This window comes from Ylistrum balloti, unplaced genomic scaffold (assembly GCF_031769215.1).
Source record: "Ylistrum balloti isolate Yb309-2 unplaced genomic scaffold, AGI_CSIRO_Ybal_v1 Utg369800, whole genome shotgun sequence".
Classification (NCBI taxonomy): Eukaryota; Metazoa; Mollusca; class Bivalvia; order Pectinida; family Pectinidae; genus Ylistrum; species Ylistrum balloti.
The window spans coordinates 690,976-710,245 of record NW_026781978.1 but is presented as its reverse complement, the minus strand read 5'-3'; the positions used below and the strand labels follow the sequence as shown (position 1 = coordinate 710,245).

Genomic DNA, 19,270 nt, shown 5'->3' with positions numbered 1-19,270 from the left:
GTTAATATATACAAATTCTGTCACTGTACTGCTTTTAAAGAGAAGTGGTAAACAGTGATTTGTAGTGGTGTCAAGATTAATTAATTTGCATTTGATGTCAAAAAGAAACTTTAAGATACTTTATCTTGCATAAAAAAACCAAAACATAAATACCCCAAACAAAACACAAAATGCAATCATACTATTTCAATAACAGTTTAACCCAGTACATATACATAACAGGAAATTATAACCTAGACATATAGATTCCTTGTACCAGTATGAACATATGACAGAGATCAAAGAACACACCGTCAGAACATCAACAATGCCACATGACACACTATTCTGCTTACCAATGGGGATATTCAATACAAATATATATCTTAATGTAGGGTTAGCTGTGTATATCTTACTGAAGGGTTAGCTGTGTATATCTTACTGAAGGGTTAGCTGTGTATATCTTACTGTAGGGTTAGCTGTGTATATCTTACTGTAGGGTTAGCTGTGTATATCTTACTGTAGGGTTAGCTGTGTATATCTTACTATAGGGTTAGCTGTGCATATCTTACTATAGGGTTAGCTGTGTATGACTTACTGTAGGGTTAGCTGTGTATATCTTGCTGTAGGGTTTACTGTGTATATCTTACTGAAGGGTTAGCTGTGTATATCTTACTGAAGGGTTAGCTGTGTATATCTTACTATAGGGTTAGCTGTGTATATCTTACTATAGGGTTAGCTGTGTATGACTTACTGTAGGGTTAGCTGTGTATATCTTACTGTAGGGTTAACTGTTTATATCTTAATGTAGGGTTAGCTGTGTATGACTTACTGTAGGGTTAGCTGTATATATCTTACTGAAGGGTTAGATGTGTATATCTTACTGTAGGGTTAGCTGTGTATATCTTATTGTAGTGTTAGCTGTGTATATCTTACTGTAGGGTTAGCTGTGTATATCTTACTGAAGGGTTAACTGTGTATATCTTACTGTAGGATTAGCTGTGTATATCTTACTGTAGGGCTAGCTGTGTATGTCTTACTGTAGGGTTAGCTGTGTATGTCTTACTGTAGGGCTAGCTGTGTATATCTTACTGAGGTGTTAGCTGTGGATATCTTACTGTAGGGTTTACTGTGTATATCTTACTGAAGGGTTAGCTGTGTATATCTTACTGTAGGGTTTACTGTGTATATCTTACTGTAGGGTAAGCTGTGTATATCTTACTGTAGGGTTTACTGTGTATATCTTACTGAAGGGTTAGCTGTGTATATCTTACTGAAGGGTTAGATGTGTATATCTTACTGTAGGGTTAGCTGTGTATATCTTACTGTAGGATTAGCTGTGTATATCTTACTGTAGGGTTAGCTATGTATATCTTACTGTAGGGTTAGCTGTGTATACCTTACTGTAGGGTTAGCTGTGTATATCTTACTGTAGGGTAAGCTGTGTATATCTTACTGTAGGATTAGCTGTGTATATCTTACTGTAGGGTTAGCTGTGTATATCTTACTGTAGGGTTAGCTGTGTATACCTTACTGTAGGGTTAGCTGTGTATATCTTACTGTAGGTTAGCTGTGTATATCTTAATGTAGGGTTAGCTGTGTATGTCTTACTGTAGGGTTAGCTGTGTATATCTTACTGAAGGGTTAGCTGTGAATATCTTACTGTAGGGTTAGCTGTGTATATCTTACTGTAGGTTAGCTGTGAATATCTTACTGTAGAGTTAGCTGTGTATATCTTACTGAAGGGTTAGCTGTGTATATCTTACTGTAGGGTTAGCTGTGTATATCTTACTGAAGGGTTAGCTGTGTATATCTTACTGTAGAGTTAGCTGTGTATATCTTACTGAAGGGTTAGATGTGTATATCTTACTGTAGGGTTAGCTGTGTATATCTTACTGTAGGGTTAGATGTGTATATCTTACTGAAGGGTTAGATGTGTATATCTTACTGTAGGGTTAGCTGTGTATATCTTACTGAAGGGTTAGCTGTGTATATCTTACTGTAGAGTTAGCTGTGTATATCTTACTGAAGGGTTAGATGTGTATATCTTACTGTAGGATTAGCTGTGTATATCTTACTGTAGGGTTAGCTGTGGATATCATACTGAAGGGCTAACTGTGTAGATCTTAAAGTAAGGTATAATCTTACTGAAACATACAAATATGGTATAGTGGTATTCCTATTGTAGCTGAAAGTGTTGTTTTTAAAGATGATTGGACTAATTTCAGTTTGTATATGCTGTTAATAATATGGAATTGATCATCACACTAATTTACCAAAAAATGATCATTCCCCCAAGTTTGACTTTGCCAAATTGTTTACTCTATTCCTGAATTTCTCTAGAAAGACTATTACATGACCAGTTAGTTTTACAAGGAGCAGCCATTATTTACCACTATATTAAGTGCAATGATAAGATAAATATGTAGATACTGACGTTAATAAATAAATCAAGTTTCTTTGATGTATCAAATGTTGTGAGTTTTGATCAAACACAAGTGAGAGGAGTGAGGAAGATTTAATCCTATCTGATACTTCATGTATGATAGATATAAACAATACAGGTCACACCTCCAATATTTTACAACAGCCATGTTGATTAGACCAGGCATCACCTACCACTGCTCGCTCTTACTGAAAGGTAAAGTTACAAGGTGTTTAACAGTGATTCAAGCCCACGTCTGGTAAATGGGATGTCTTGTAATAAGCCCATCCCTGCCTGTGAGTCGGAAGTAAATTTTGGCCGATAGGGCTCATTGCAGAGTAAAATAGGTAGTCTATAATCACACAAACAAATACTGGGAAATAAGTAAACAAATAAATCCCCCAGAATAATAAATTGTTTAAGATAGATCAAGTTTAGCAGACACTGTTGTAGTAATTGGAGAACAGACCATACATGTGACTCCATAAATTTTCATCTGAAAAATTGCGTCATCATACTTGTACAAACTTCCTAAATTTTAAGACTGATCGATTAAAAACAACTAACGATATTGAGAGGACACTTTTGATAATTCAATAAAGGGCCATAACTCCATAAATTATTGTCCAAAACATGACATCAATCATTCTTGTCCAAGTGATCATGGTAATGAACCTTCCTATGAATTTGAAGTTGACCTGTTGAAAACTACTTTCAAAATTTGACTTGACACTGTTTCTGTAAATAAACCAAGGGCTATAACTCACTGAATCACAGTCTGAACATTATGGTAATCAAACTTAAGCAAGCTATCATGGTAATGAATCTCCCTATGAAGTTTGAACTTGATCCTTTTAAAAACACTACTCAACTTATCAAATGAACACCACATGTGCCCACCCGCCTGCCTGCCTCCTGCCCACATGATAACAAAACATGAGAGATGAATAATAAAATCTATCATTTGAAGCTAGAATTTCAAATATGATTAATCCGTAGTTCAAAAATCATCAGTGGTATGTAGAAAGTACAAATATTGGTATAGATTCAAAGTTTCTAATAAACGCTTATTAAAAAAAAATTCAATATTTTCAATTCAAGATACATCCAGTTGTATACGATTTAATTCGCAGTTAATGCATGATACCTATTATAACGGATATTTGATTATATGTATTCAACAACTGATTATAAAACTATAACTCAATGACTAAAACACAAGCTGTCATATATGCCAGATTTCAGAACAGAAAACAGTCTGAGAAAATTCAGTTGGGAAATTATAAAATTGAAAAAGCTTAAAACATACAATGAGCTAACATTACAAAGAGTACATCAGTAAATTTCATTGATTTAAGCTGATTTAAGAAAGTAAGATAAATGTGTTCTCAGGCTTTCAACAAATGATCAACAGAATCATTCCTCCTTATCAACAAAGTGTGTACCACTTGTATGTCAGTAATTGAGCACAGATTCATTTACAATGAGTACCACTTGAGGATAAAGTTGTGTGACCCTCAAAAACTACTGGTCTAATTAGTCCTAGTTTCTCAGAAAACATTCTAGAAATTGTTCAGGAAACACAAACCTCCCAAGAAATTGATTTTTCCAGAAAAATAGTACTTCTGTGAAATAAATTTATAAATACAAGTGACAATTTCAAAATCTAAAACATTGATTTGTCCAACTTCATATGCTGTATATAATGCAAATTAGACGAAAAAAAAAGGTGAGAGATAATCTTTTAGAATCTTCACACACGTTTATTTATTTTCATTTCAATTCACTATTGGTTGTGTTGACTGAATTCAAACTTAATATTAAAGCTTATTGGACCAAGGATTTTTTTGGTTGCCAGAACACTGATGTTCATTGGTGAGACAATGCCTAGAGACAGGATGAGTAAAGGCGACGGAAAACCTACAACCAATCAACCAAGGTTTTTTTAATATTCAATGCATCTGACCTTTACAACCTTGAAAGTGAGTCAAGGTAATTTATTTGAGCAGAACTGACAAACCCTGTACCTCAGACTTGTTAAAGATATTTTAGTGCTTTAAAGTGAAGTATGTTTGATGAAAATCCCTCAAGAACTAAGCCCAAAAAATTATTTTATAGACTTGACCCAATAACCCTTAAACTGTTGAAGTTTGATTAAAATTGTGTGAAGAATGAAATGACAGTGCTTACAAATTTTGATCTTATAAACATACCGGTACATACAAATACATGTATGTAGAACAGACCACCCATACATACAAATACATGTATGTTGAACAGACAGTTCATATATACAAATACATGTATGTAGAACAGACCACCCATACATACAAATACATGTATTAAGAACAGACCACCCATACATACAAATACATGTAAGTAGAACAGACAGTTCATATATACAAATACATGTATGTAGAACAGACCACCCATACATACAAATACATGTATGTAGAACAGACCACCCATACATACAAATACATGTAAGTAGAACAGACCACCCATACATACAAATACATGTATGTAGAACAGACAGTTCATATATACAAATACATGTATGTAGAACAGACCACCCATACATACAAATATATGTATGTAGAACAGACCACCCATACATACAAATACATGTATGTAGAGCAGACAGTCCATACATACAAATACATGTATGTAGAACAGACTACCCATACATACAAATACATGTATGTAGAACAGACAGTTCATATATACAAAGACATGTATGCAGAACAGACAGTTCATACATACAAATACATGTATGTAGAACAGACCACCCATACATACAAATACATGTATGTAGAACAGACCACCCATACATACAAATACATGTACGTAGAACAGACAGTCCATACATACAAATACATGTATGCAGAATAGACAGTTCATATATACAAAGACATGTATGCAGAACAGACAGTTCATACATACAAATACATGTATGTAGAACAGACCACCCATACATACAAATATATGTATGTAGAACAGACCACCCATACATACAAATACATGTATGTAGAACAGACCACCCATACATACAAATACATGTATGTAGAACAGACCACCCATACATACAAATACATGTATGTAGAACAGACAGTCCATACATACAAATACATGTATGCAGAACAGACAGTTCATACATACAAAGACATGTATGTAGAACAGACCACCCATACATACAAATACATGTATGTAGAACAGACCACCCATACATACAAATACATGTATGTAGAACAGACAGTCCATACATACAAATACATGTATGTAGAACAGACCACCCATACATACAAATATATGTATGTAGAACAGACAGTCCATACATACAAATACATGTATTAAGAACAGACCACCCATACATACAAATACATGTATGTAGAACAGACAGTCCATACATACAAATACATGTATGTAGAACAGACCACCCATACATACAAATACATGTATGTAGAACAGACCACCCATACATACAAATACATGTATGTAGAACAGACAGTCCATACATACAAATACATGTATTAAGAACAGACCACCCATACATACAAATACATGTATGTAGAACAGACCACCCATACATACAAATACATGTATGTAGAACAGACAGTCCATACATACAAATACATGTATTAAGAACAGACCACCCATACATACAAATATATGTATGTAGAATAGACCACCCATACATACAAATACATGAATGTAGAACAGACAGCCCATACATACAAATACATGTATGTAGAACAGACAGCCCATACATACAAATACATGTATGTAGAACAGACAGTTCATACATAAAAATACATGTATGTAGAACAGACAGTCCATACATAAAAATACATGTATGTAGAACATACAGTCCATACATAAAAATACATGTATGTAGAACAGACAGTCCATACATAAAAATACATGTATGTAGAACAGACAGTCCATACATAAAAATACATGTATGTAGAACAGACAGTCCATACATAAAAATACATGTATGTAGAACAGACAGCCTGTACAGAAATAAAAATAATAGTCTCTCTAAAGTTTCAGTAGAAGGGGACTAAAAATCCATGATATCTCTGGCATGCATCCAAGCAGGTTACATCTCAAATATGATAATGAATTAAATCTTCATGATTCTAAAGAATCTAAACATACCGACTCCTGTAACCTTAATATAATTGTTTTTTAACAAAAACAACAATGATTTACCCATTTAAAAAAAAGTCAGGGCCAAAGAAACAGATATACAATGTGCATTAATCCATCTAAGTGTAAGCTTAAAGGTTGAGATAAATTTGGATATTTTTTTGTGTACATGCTGTGAAATTGTTAGCATGACAAGCAAAATCTTATTTACATGTTATATACAACCTTTGCTTTTCAATGAAAGTATGATTTTCCTGGAAAGACAGCCTTTCTATAAATAAGCTTTTCAGAGAATTTATACCGTAAAAACCCACGTACTAAGGAGGGGAGACGTACACAGACAACACATCTCCAACAATAAACATGTTATTTAAGTAATCACAATTCTCAATTTTCAGTGACAAGGATAAAAAATAATTTGAAAAATTTTTTTTTTCAGAAATACCACAGGATCTTTTCTAATGTTATATAGTTTGAACTTAAAGTAGTATTCACAACAGATATGATTTTGATGTATAGATACTGACTTTTTAAAAAAGGGTTTGTAAGTGAAAATTCCCCAAATGTCATCACAGAGTAGTATTACTGATCACATGATCAAGTTTGAGATACGGCAAAATTATTGGATTTTGTGTGCCTTCATCTTATCAAATCGTGTTGTAAAATGGCCACACTCTGTGTACTAAACACTTGAGAACCTCTTTAGTCATATCTGGATTGTCACTAAACAGGAAGAAACAGCTCTGTGATTACATCAACATTTATATACACTTTTGTTTACTGTTACAACACGAAGGTTTATTGATCTTTTATACCCGTTCTTCATTCAAAAGAGATTTAATAAGAAAATTAAATAACTTGATAATAAGGATTTTTTTTGTAAGTATTTCACACTCCACTTTATTTGGGAGAATATATATCACACGCAAGGATCTATGGTGATAACTGGCAAATACACACAAAAATGTACTCATGATAACCACCGACACGACACGTTCTCATACAGACTCCCTGTAATTAACATGATTCCACAGGGATCCTGGCATCCACCATATATATTGTAATGGTTCTTAGTATAAGCTGGGTCTTTTCATTCTTTTATGATCTTTCATCTTAATTTGTCTTTTCTCTAATTTAATCTTAATTTGTCTTTTCTCTAATTTAATCTTAATTTGTCTTTTCTCTAATTTAATCTTAATTTGTCTTTTCTCTAATTTAATCTTAATTTGTCTTTTCTCTAATTTAATCTTAATTTGTCTTTTCTCTAATTTAATCTTAATTTGTCTTTTCTCTAATTTAATCTTAATTTGTCTTTTCTCTAATTTAATCTTAATTTGTCTTTTCTCTAATTTAATCTTAATTTGTCTTTTCTCTAATTTAATCTTAATTTGTCTTTTCTCTAATTTAATCTTAATTTGTCTTTTCTCTAATTTAATCTTAATTTGTCTTTTCTCTAATTTAATCTTAATTTGTCTTTTCTCTAATTTAATCTTAATTTGTCTTTTCTCTAATTTAATCTTAAATTGTCTTTTCTCTAATTTAATCTTAATTTGTCTTTTCTCTAATTTAATCTTAATTTGTCTTTTCTCTAATTTAATCTTAATTTGTCTTTTCTCTAATTTAATCTTAATTTTCCTTTTCTCTGCTTTTCTCTAAATTGCCTACATATCAGCAATCTAGTGTTTTTTCCCAATCAATAAAACAGAATCAGAGACCACGAGGAATCTACATGTAAGCGAGATCCATCAAGCACTTTTCAAGAGGTGTTGACAACAATCTTTAATGGCAAAATATGGTGACCTCAGTGATTCCTTTCCTTTTTCAAGGTGCTACAAATAATTTGGCTGTACATGTAGATAACATGTCAGTTTTTACATGTATTCCCAATAATATGAATAGCAAGTGGTACAGAGTTTTTATACAAACTGTATATACAATTGTATCAGAATTTTTGGTAAGATTTTTTTCAGTCAGATCCAGAATGCCAAAATTTGAATGACTTCTGTGGGACATTAACTAGGAAAGATAATGATTTCTTAAAATTTTGGTGAATATCAGAAGAAAAGCATAAGTATAGGATTCAAATGCATATATGAGTTCTGAAAACCATGTACATGTCATATTACTGGAACATATTAAGATGTTAAAATGAAATTAAAATTTATATACAAATATACAACAATCAGTAACTTTTAAACAACAATGAGTCTTTACATAAAAGACACGAGGGAATTAAAGTCACATCATAACTCAAATGTTTACATACTATTATTTTTGTGACATCCGAGTCCAATATGTCTTCCGATGTTGCCTGCTGAACACACTCTGATAAAATTCTGCCAGTAATCACCGGAAAATCGGTACACACTCTATGTGTGAGACGTGCTCCCATCTCAACCAGGAGCTGAACCACCTCAAAATGACCACCTGAAAGACCCAAGAGATACAATTGAGGATTTCATTTCATTTTCAGTATTCATTAAAAAGATTTCCGATTCTCTTGAGATACAACACCGGAATCTGCTCATATTGTATGTCATATTCTGTTGACATCAAACTCTTATTTATTTATCTATTTACCAAATTGTTTGATGTGTTTTACAAACTCCAAAGGAGGAGTGCCAATTTGGGCCTTCTGGTGGCCATGACGAATACATTTTATTTTTTTAAGATTCCAAATAAAACATGTACTATCTTGTATCCTGTCAGATCATTCAAATTGCAAGAACAACATCAGATGAAAAGGGAAGTAACTCTGCTCAGTTTTTGAATATTTACATAGATTTTATCATTTTCAAGCTTCACATTTCTTTGAATTTTATTGCAAATCACTTATCATCAATTATGTAATTTATACAGATATGCTAAACTAAAAAGATAGGGAGAGTAATAACTTTTTGTACCTGCACAAGCTGCAAATATAGGAGTGTTGTCTCCTGAGTTGTCTAGGGACTGAATGTATGGCTTTGGTTGGTTTATATCCATCCCTGGACAATACCACTTACTCACAATATCCTTGTTACCACCTGCACATGCTGCATACAGCAGACAACTTCGGACATCTTGTTCACGAATTAATCCTGAAAAGTTTAATGTTTCAGATCTTCATGTTTTCTTATTAAGCAAATATTTCTTGTACCTATGCGTCATAATACCAAAAGGAAATAATTTTCTTTGAAGTAAAATAAATTCTAGCAAAATAGAGATTTTCATGGTAAAAATGAAGTTGTAATTAAATTAAGAACTCTTTTATACAAAACAAAGTGTTTAAGATTTTAATATAATAATTTTTTTATTTTATGATGATTTTGGAAATTAAATTTCATTTTTATTGACATTTCTTTAATCAAATGACCAAAAAATTAACCTAAAATATTTCTATAGTAAAGAAATTTTGAAAATGATAAAATTACTACATTAAATTTCAGTTTTACAATCAACATTTTAAAATTCTTGTATTTTATTTTTCTTTATTTTCAAAAACACTCTGTTCATCCTTTGATCCATCACTTTTAGGACAGGCATTTTCAACCCAAACTTAAACATGTGCATCAGTCACAATAGAGGAGATCCAAGTGGAGACATCCTAAAAGACTATATGATATGTGAGATTTCATTATAAGTTATTAATCTATAATTATTGTATGAATACATATCTTTCCATTGTGCCGAAACAGATCCCAGAGGGAACATGACCCTGCCATGTTTTTATCTTCATATGTTCTTTTAAGTTTTAAGTTTTTTCCTTCTTTTCTCTTCTTTCCTTTTATTTGCTCTTATTTAGAAAACTCCTCTCAAGAAATAGCAATAATAATCTTGGTTGCTTGTCTGTATTGTGTTTTTCTGACATTACCAAAATCAAATGGACAACTCCTATGAAAAGAGAGGACCCTACATATGAAGACTAAGACAAATCCTTCCAATACTTCTCAAGAAATAGTAATAACAAGCATTCAATTTCAAAATCCAAGACAGTCTCCTGTCAGTGATTTTGTTTTCCTGATCACACTCAGAATTAAATGTGCATAAGTAGAGATAAAGGAAAAGCTGAAATTTGAGACTGATCGGTCGTGTATTTCCCAAGGAATTGTTTTCTGATTAAAATGGACTATGCCCAAATAAGGACCAAGTTAAGTCTATATAGGAGGTTTGAACATCATACATTGGTTACTTCTCCAGAGACAGTGTAAACAAACTATTACCGTCAAAATCCAAGATGGCCACCTGACTACCATATTGTTTCCATGATCAGTCCGAAAATGGGGCAATGCATAATTAGGGACCAAGGGTCCATATATATGGAATTTGAAAAAGATCCATTCAGTGTTTCTCCAGACAAAATGATAGCAAAGTTTTATTGTCAAAATCCAAGACGGCCACCTGTTGGCCATCTTGTTTTTTGCAAACAGTCTGAAAATGTGACATTGCACAACTAGGGACCAAGGGGAACCTACTCAAGTGTATAACCCATTGAGTACTTCTTTAGAAATAGCAATAACACGCTTTTACCATAAAAATCCAAAATTGATACTTAAATGTAAATACACAACAAGGGACTAAGGGGAACCTACATAAAAAAAATATCCATCAAGTTCTTTTCAAGAAACAGCAATAACAAGAATTGTTTAAGGACTAACAGATGGACTATAAAGGATGAACTACAGAGGATAGCCTATGGACTACGGACCGAAGACCAGACGCAGAGCCATTTGAACAGCTAACCTGCTGCTGCTGCTGCTGATGATGATGATGATGATGATGATGAAATTGGGTAAATTTGATAGAGAAATAAAAAGAAGAGGCCTAACATGCCTGTAGCATTCACCTATCTGTATTTAATGATCAAACCAAAAATTGATAATCTGAAAAAAATTCTGAAAGCTCAAGTCTATGCATGGTGGCCATGTTCGATTTTCAAGCTTGAGAATTACAGTGAGAAAAAATATTATATAAACGCATTAACAATAACATTTGTATTAAATATGGGAAACAATAGCTTTTTAAAAAATTTTGAAAGTTTCTCTATTACAGAACAAGGAAAGTCATGCATAGTTGATTATGAGAGAAAAATTTGTTATCAGATGTAACATATTACAGTACTGTATTATCTTGCAATAAACCCAATTCCATAATAAACCCAAACTTACATTTGCATTTCAATGCTTTCTTATTGATATGCGAAAAGTCCATCTACAGTTTCTTTGTCTGTTGGCCTTAGTGTGTGATACAAGTCAGGAAAGTAATTCAAATAGAGTCAGTTAAAAAACTTATTAGAAATTAGAACTAATTAGAAAGTTTTTTGTCACACTGCCATCTGGGATTTCTTTGGATCTTAGTAAATACTGTGATGGACTCATTTCTTTTATTTCATATGACTGGAAAGATGAAAGAATCATATGCAAGGTCATGGCATATTCTCTGTCAGTCCTGTTAATTAGCCATGTGAAAAAAGAAATATTTGAAAATTTGTCTTAAATAATAATTGCCATGGTAATTAAACACATGTATTGACTTTTGCAAGTGAGATAAATTTTCACTTTCAAATTTGACTTTTACCAACCGTAATCAGAAATCTAGATTTATAAGAAATCTGAGTGTTAGTTTGTGAGAGATGAGTTTTCCGCCACAGTTGCAGTGCTCAGAAACCATTTGTAAAACATTCTCACCAAGTTGTGGAAGAGATTCATTGTTACATACTTGGTTGGTATGAGAACAGGATACTGATAATTTCAAAATGCCCACAGAGTGAGGACACATAAAATGGTGAGTTTTCCTCCCAAGCTTGTTCTCCCGCCTCCAGAATTTTGGCACCATACTCCAGCAACACCTTTAAATTTTCAGGACAGTTTCTAGAACAAACAATGTGAATAGGTCTGCCCTGGAACAGAAAACAACATGAATTCAATTAACGACTGAAAAAAGTGAAATGAAGTGAAAAAAAAGCAAACTCTCCAAAAGTAATTGTATGTATGTATACAGGGCACATCAGGAAACCTTGGGAACAAAGCCCTAAACTCTGACCTTAAAGGTGGGGCAAAAGGGTCAGCATGTCCAAGGTTTCAATAGATGTTCTAAGGCTTCATCTGTTTAAAATCCTAACAACTTGAGACATCTTTATCACGCATATAATCTGCTTCTCCTTCGGTAATACATTGTCACAAATATCACCCACAGATAACCATCCATCCACCATATTTTATAAATAATAAATAACCGTAATTAGCTCCCCTGCTTCTATAAACTCCTTTTACAAGGATATATATATGGATAAGCTCCCCTTGCTCACCCTAAAAACATCAGGTCAATACAGTTTATAAAAGAACATAAATTACATCACATTTTACACATCAACAACCTTTACGTGAGTTGTTCAGTCCATGGTGCTTTGAAAATAGTAATGAACAATCTCTTAGTCTTTTATCTCTTATGTCAAGACAAATAAAAAAATCAAAGCTGTTTTGTTATCCTATACAAAGTTCTCCTACTGACTGAGTCAGAATTGAATGACTGGTCCTGGGCTTGTAATACGCAGTATTAGATATGGCAACAGAGTTTAACTTACATGTTGAGGACAAGAAAGGTTGATATCGATGTTTTTGTGCAGAAGGGCTTTGATAAATGTCTTATCAATATCTTGTATACTGCAGAGAAAGTGAAGTAATGGCATGCCGTCACCAAAAACAGCATCATTCAGGGCCTGAAGGGAATTTCCCTCTTCCTGCACTGGATTTTCCTCATCAAATGGCCCTGCGGCTGGTCCAGTCATCCCCTCCAACGCATTGAGCAAGATTAGAAACAAGTCTATGTTACCATCTTCTACAGCCCTAGTGAAAGCACCTGGGTCAAATATCTCTGAAAATTTCAATAAATTTGACATCAACCAATCCATTTATGTTTGTTTTGAGAAGTTGATATTACAAGAGATTGGAGATTGGTGGGTGTATAGGGGAGTCATAATTTAAACTAAATTACATTAAATTATAAAATTTTTATACCACTACTACAATCATTATTAAACGTCATTTTGAAATTAAATTATGTTATGAATTTTAAATCCAATAAAACAATCATGATACTACACCTGATGCAACGTCCATGTTGGCTGGCTGAATTTAAGGATTTTCCATCACTAGAGATAAAGGGACAGGCTTGGTTTTAACCAATACTTGGTAATGTTTATCTGTAAATTCGGAGAACAGATTATATAGATGAGAAGTTATCACACCTCTATTTAGGCAGGTGTACTTATACATGTAGGTAATAAACATGACATTTACTAAGCTGTAATGATTCATTATATTTGGACGCGCAAACATTCAAGTTTACACACAGGTATATTTACATAAACATCATTAAACAAAAATGACTCTTGACCTCATTATGACTGATATCATTACAGAGTTGTTGTGAGACTAAATTGTATACCCGGTATATAGATTTTAAGAATCACACATATATAATAAATATAAATTTATTTTATATAGCTCTACAAAGAATTTAGTCATCATATACATTATCTTATAATGGTAATTTTTAAAATGTTGCGATGTTTGCACAAACTCAGGTATGATTTTAATGTTATCTTGTTCACACTTCTAATCTTCACAGTTTGTTCATGTAGTATCTCTGCCCTCGTAGCTGTTAAGCCACTCTTGTTATCAGAACATATTTAAAATTACAGGCAATGTCTCAATATAAACCAACTAGAACAAAGTGTGATTTAAGGTATGACTAATGCCATCCATCATGTGACCATTCCAATATCACAAATATTCACACAGCAATGACTTGGAATCAAAATGCCGTTTATTAATTATTATTCACATAAGACAATGCCATGTGAAAGAAACGTAAACATAAAGATTAAACTATCTTGAGATAGCATTAAAGGTTTGATATAAGCGACACAGCTGTGCAGCCAAACACACCATATTGTGCTAACCAGCAAACAGTAAATGCTTAACAAATCAAAGATGTTGTTATATTTGAAAACTGGGAAATTAGATTGAAGTGACAAACTTATGATATTAAGCAAACCAGCAAATAGTTAATGATCAAACAATCAAAGATTTTGATATAATTGAAAACTATAATATTGAATGTGATTTTAGGTCTTACATTTGAACTAAACCATATGTCTTTTTGTGTCAATCTTCATGCCTCTTGTCATTTTATCATGACGGTCAATTTTAAGAGGTTGCTGAACATTCTAAAACATCTGACCTCTGTGGACCTGAAAGTAAGGTATTTATTGCATGCTGTTGCCCTTCTTGGGTTTAAGAAGAAGTTGTGAGGGGTGCATGAATACATTTTCTCCGTTTCTTTAACATCATGTTGATGGAAAATTCAATCACTGAGTCAGTCATATACCCAATAGTCACCTTGGGGGAAACCACATGCTGGTTGCTAGTTGCCCAAGCTAGCTTGGAAAATAAGAAATAAATACAAGAACAATCAAATGACTTAACTCTGGTGAAAAGGTTATAAGCACTCACATCAGAATATATAACTGTGTTTGCAGTGATGTAAGGTTATACAATACCTAATATATGCAAAATATTTCATGAATATAAAATTTTAAACTTTTACTTAGAAGAAATGGCACATAAATTGTGTCGGTGACAAAAGTATCAAGGGCTATAATGCTGGCATCTCACTGTTCCGAAATTGAGCAAAGATGGATACACAATAAATGAAATGTTGAAACTTGGCTCCGACTGTAAAATCGTTGAGCCATTTGTAAAGACATCTCCAGCCGTTGTATAACCACTGGTGGAGGTTCTCAGACCTCGGCAATAACCATGTTAGCAGTGGCATCTTTTCTGGTGTGCCAAAATCATTTGTGGAAGACATTGCAAATTTTTAAATCAGATATTAAAGATGTTCCAACTACATTGAACTCAATTTACTGTTCTTGCATTTCTGAATGTAAATGTTCAACAGGACAATTATTTATCAAGGGTGCGGCTGACTAGTGTATCACCATTTCTCATTCCTATCTCTATACAACTGGTATGTCACTCACTCACAGTGACATTGTTAGTATTCACTTCTGATGTCAAAATGGTTATAGAGAGTAGTTCCATGTACTAAATATTGTGTCATCGAAGAAAAATTCACACTTTGAAAAAATGGTAAAGTAATGTGTTGCATTCATGAGAGAATTACTAGAGTGAAATGCTTATCTCATGGTTTGTCCGACATTGATCAATTACCAGTACATATCTCTCATGGTGGTTTTTCTATCTGAAATATTTACATACTGATCTTTATTGTCAATACGTAAGATTCTTGATACTAATTCATTTATCACATAAGAATCACTAGGTTAATTTGTTAATGAAAAACTCTTTTTAAAACCAGCAGATGTACAATGTACTAACCTATGTAATATCAGTTCTGTACAGTATGGATCAGAATGTAAATGTTTAGCTGAAATCTAATACTGGTCTAAGAGAGAAAACACAATGTTGTACATCTAAATACATTGACTTCATTTTCTGTCTGGCATTGATATAGTATCATCCTCTGGCAGAACTGCCATCATGTTTCTTCAAATCTGGTATTTTTCTTTCATAGCATAAATATCTTTTCAAATTCAGGTACATATGAGTCTACAGTTTTACAGATTGATAAAATTAATAATCAAATACTGGTTCTGACTTCTGTCTATGTTATGATGTCTATTTTACAAGGACAACCCTGGAAAGACAAGGACCCTGAACTCCACAAAACAGATTAATAATTTTTAACATTTTCTTTGAATTTAGATATGCAAATTGCTCTCAGCTCTCTGGAAATTTCCTGTCTTACCAGAACACATCATCAATTTTTCTTCATATTTCTCAGCTCTCTGTTAATGTGGAAATAACTGATATCCAATTTTTGTTTTGTTTTGTTTTCTTTTTTATTTGAGTTTGATGGCAAGAAATCATAAAGTTTAAAACGAAAAAGCAAATCAAACTAATATGAAAAGTGTTACCTATAGTAATAATGCTAAATTTACACAATTGGCACAGAATCTAGGCCGTTGTTTTACTGCAATGATAATTAGGTGAGACACAGTATCATTGTGGGACCTGTCCATCTCAGACCATCAAATTTTCATTACTTGCAGTAGTGACAAGTTTTCAAAGGAAAAATTTATTTATTCAGAAAACTGAGTTAGGAAGGTAGTTATGTTGATGTATGTGAAATGATATCAAGTGCATCGCCATTACGCTGCATTACTACTGTGTTGTTGTGGAAATGAACAGAATGCTGATTAAGGTGACGATTACGGTATATTTCCCAATATTCTAACAAATTCTGATATCTGATTTCAGACTTAAATAGTTTTATCACTTATTTTTAACAAGCGAATTCCCGTCCCAGTTTGAACAAAAAGTGCATGTGTAAGGTAATGGAAGTATCTCTGTTCTGCCATCTTGGATCCCAGTTGGTACTCTTCACCAAGCAATCCACCTGAACTGGTTCGGTTCACGAGATATGGTGCATTCCATTATGAGTACAGTAGATTTGTTAATTGAAGGTCAAAGGTTGTTTACTAAAGGCAGGTCATGTGATGCCTTCATGAACCTATTTCCAATGTCATGTACTCTCAATACATCATTTAGTCATTGTGTGACTTTCAAGTGTCTTCCTCGGTCTATTTCGCATGAAATTAAAATTTTCATATTCATTTGACTATCTGATGTCAATATGGAACAGTCTGATGACCACATTACAAAACGACATTCAAAATGGCATTGGAGTTACAACATTCCATTTACAGACAGACTAGCTGATTCTCTGGATATCAGGCACTTATAAGTACTGCAGCTGTGACAATTGACATCTGACCACATGACACTCAAAATGTTGTCACTGTGTATGTTTCACCAATGCCTTCAATACTTTAATGTATCTTTGTATACAAAATACCTATCATTTCCAAGAACTTTAAACATCTCAATATTGCAACACATCTGTGACCTTTGAACTTAATCATATGACCTAAAAGGTTTCTCAAAGAAAAGCTTGCATCAATTCTTACAGTAATCTAATGCGCTGTTGTGTATACAACACATATCCTTTGTGAAATAAGTGACCATTTCAGAACTGTGACCTGTGACCTTCGACCTGATGACCTGATATTTGTTATTGTGTACCTTGCATCAATGCCTATAATTCTCTAATGTATAATGTATACAAATAAAAATCATTTTTGAGATAATTAGCCATTAGTGCAAGAACTGTTCCACTTAGCGGCGTCAAAGGTCATAGCTCTCGTAAAGAACTGACAGAATCTATTGGCATTCAGCAAGACACAGAACATGTCATGTTTAACAAACGTGTGCAAAGTTTTGTCAAAAAACCATGCGCAATCCTGGAATGAGTAAGCAGTACAAGATTATGTTCATGCACGCCTGCCCATCCTACAGAAAGACAGACAGACAGACAGACTGATTCTAGTATACCATCCATCCCAACCCCACTCACTTCGTTGTGGGGAACATAAATATATAATTGCTAACAAACTTTTGGCAGTTGATAAGTAATACAAGCTATAAATCAGTATATCAAAGATTCAGATTGAATTCCTAGTATATTCACAAGGAATATGGTATTCTCTATTCTTTCACAACAGTATGGGGAAAATGTTCTTCCTGGTGCAAGTGGGATGATAAATCTATTGGTACACTGAACCTCATTTTTTGTGTCTCTTTCACACAGATGACCTGATACTGTTATCTGGATTTCAGTATATCTGTTATCTAATTCTCTGTAATACACATGCTAAGCTGATATTGAAGTCAAGTCTAGTTTAACAATAAACATTTTTAACAGTAGACACAAAACTTCCGTCTTAGTAACATTCAACACCTACTTAAAGAACAATGCAGATGTCTTTAATATAACATCTACAAGACTTAATAATATATTGTAACGCTAGTGAAATATTCTCATCTGTGACTGTGTATATACTTAAGTTACATCTCGCTATAGTTTGTTGTGGTCTAGTGTGGATTTTGGATCTCTGTGCACATTTTTTCATTTAGTTTTCTGCTTTGATGCGGGTAGTAAAAATTCTGTTGCCTTGATGCAATTGCCTATGGATACGTGGCCGAGTAGCAAATCTTCCTCTTCATCAATCAAGCTTCTTTCGTCCTGATATGCAAGTTGAACCGTTCTTCAACGATGCATATCTGGATTGTGCCAGCATAGATCTGTATTTTTCTAGCTAGCTCTTCCCGCAGTTTACTTATCTCTTTGCTTATACATCTTTGGGCACTAGTCATCGATTTAGACGATGACAGTTTCAAAGCGGCATGTCATTCCTGGGCCTTTGTTGATTCCATACGGTGACTTTCTAGAGATTTAAACTGGACATAGTTCTTGTCTTGGTTTTTCCTACATGTTACATTCATCATCCACGAGTGTAACAAATGCACACACATAAGTAAAATGTGTAATTTGAAATAACCGCCACTTCCGATGTAATGCCGAACCCAAAGAAACACAAACATGATAGTGTGTCGTACAGTTATTTTCATTTCACAATTTCCATTCAACAATTACAAAAAATAAAAATCACATATGTTCAACCTCAAACTATAGCAAATGAGGCTATAGAACAATTACCTATATGTCCGCTTCTCGCGTTAGAACTGTGAGGAAGACAGTGCATTATCTAAAACCTACAGGTAAGTTAAGGGGAGAACCTAAATTCAC

At 33.3% G+C, this 19,270-nt stretch overlaps 1 protein-coding gene across 1 annotated transcript in view; it reads right to left on the bottom strand.

The window, feature by feature from the left end:
• LOC132544497 (leucine-rich repeat serine/threonine-protein kinase 1-like) overlaps positions 1–15,409 on the bottom strand; it is a 45,599-nt gene extending 30,190 nt beyond the window's left edge. The window contains exons 1-5 of the mRNA XM_060208100.1: positions 15,214–15,409; positions 13,119–13,408; positions 12,254–12,434; positions 9,460–9,636; positions 8,823–8,983 (exon numbers count right to left, since the gene is read on the bottom strand). Coding sequence (XP_060064083.1) covers positions 8,823–8,983; positions 9,460–9,636; positions 12,254–12,434; positions 13,119–13,408; positions 15,214–15,409 — 1,005 coding nt within the window. The remainder of the gene's footprint in view (positions 1–8,822; positions 8,984–9,459; positions 9,637–12,253; positions 12,435–13,118; positions 13,409–15,213) is intronic.
• Positions 15,410–19,270: the final 3,861 nt, after the last annotated feature.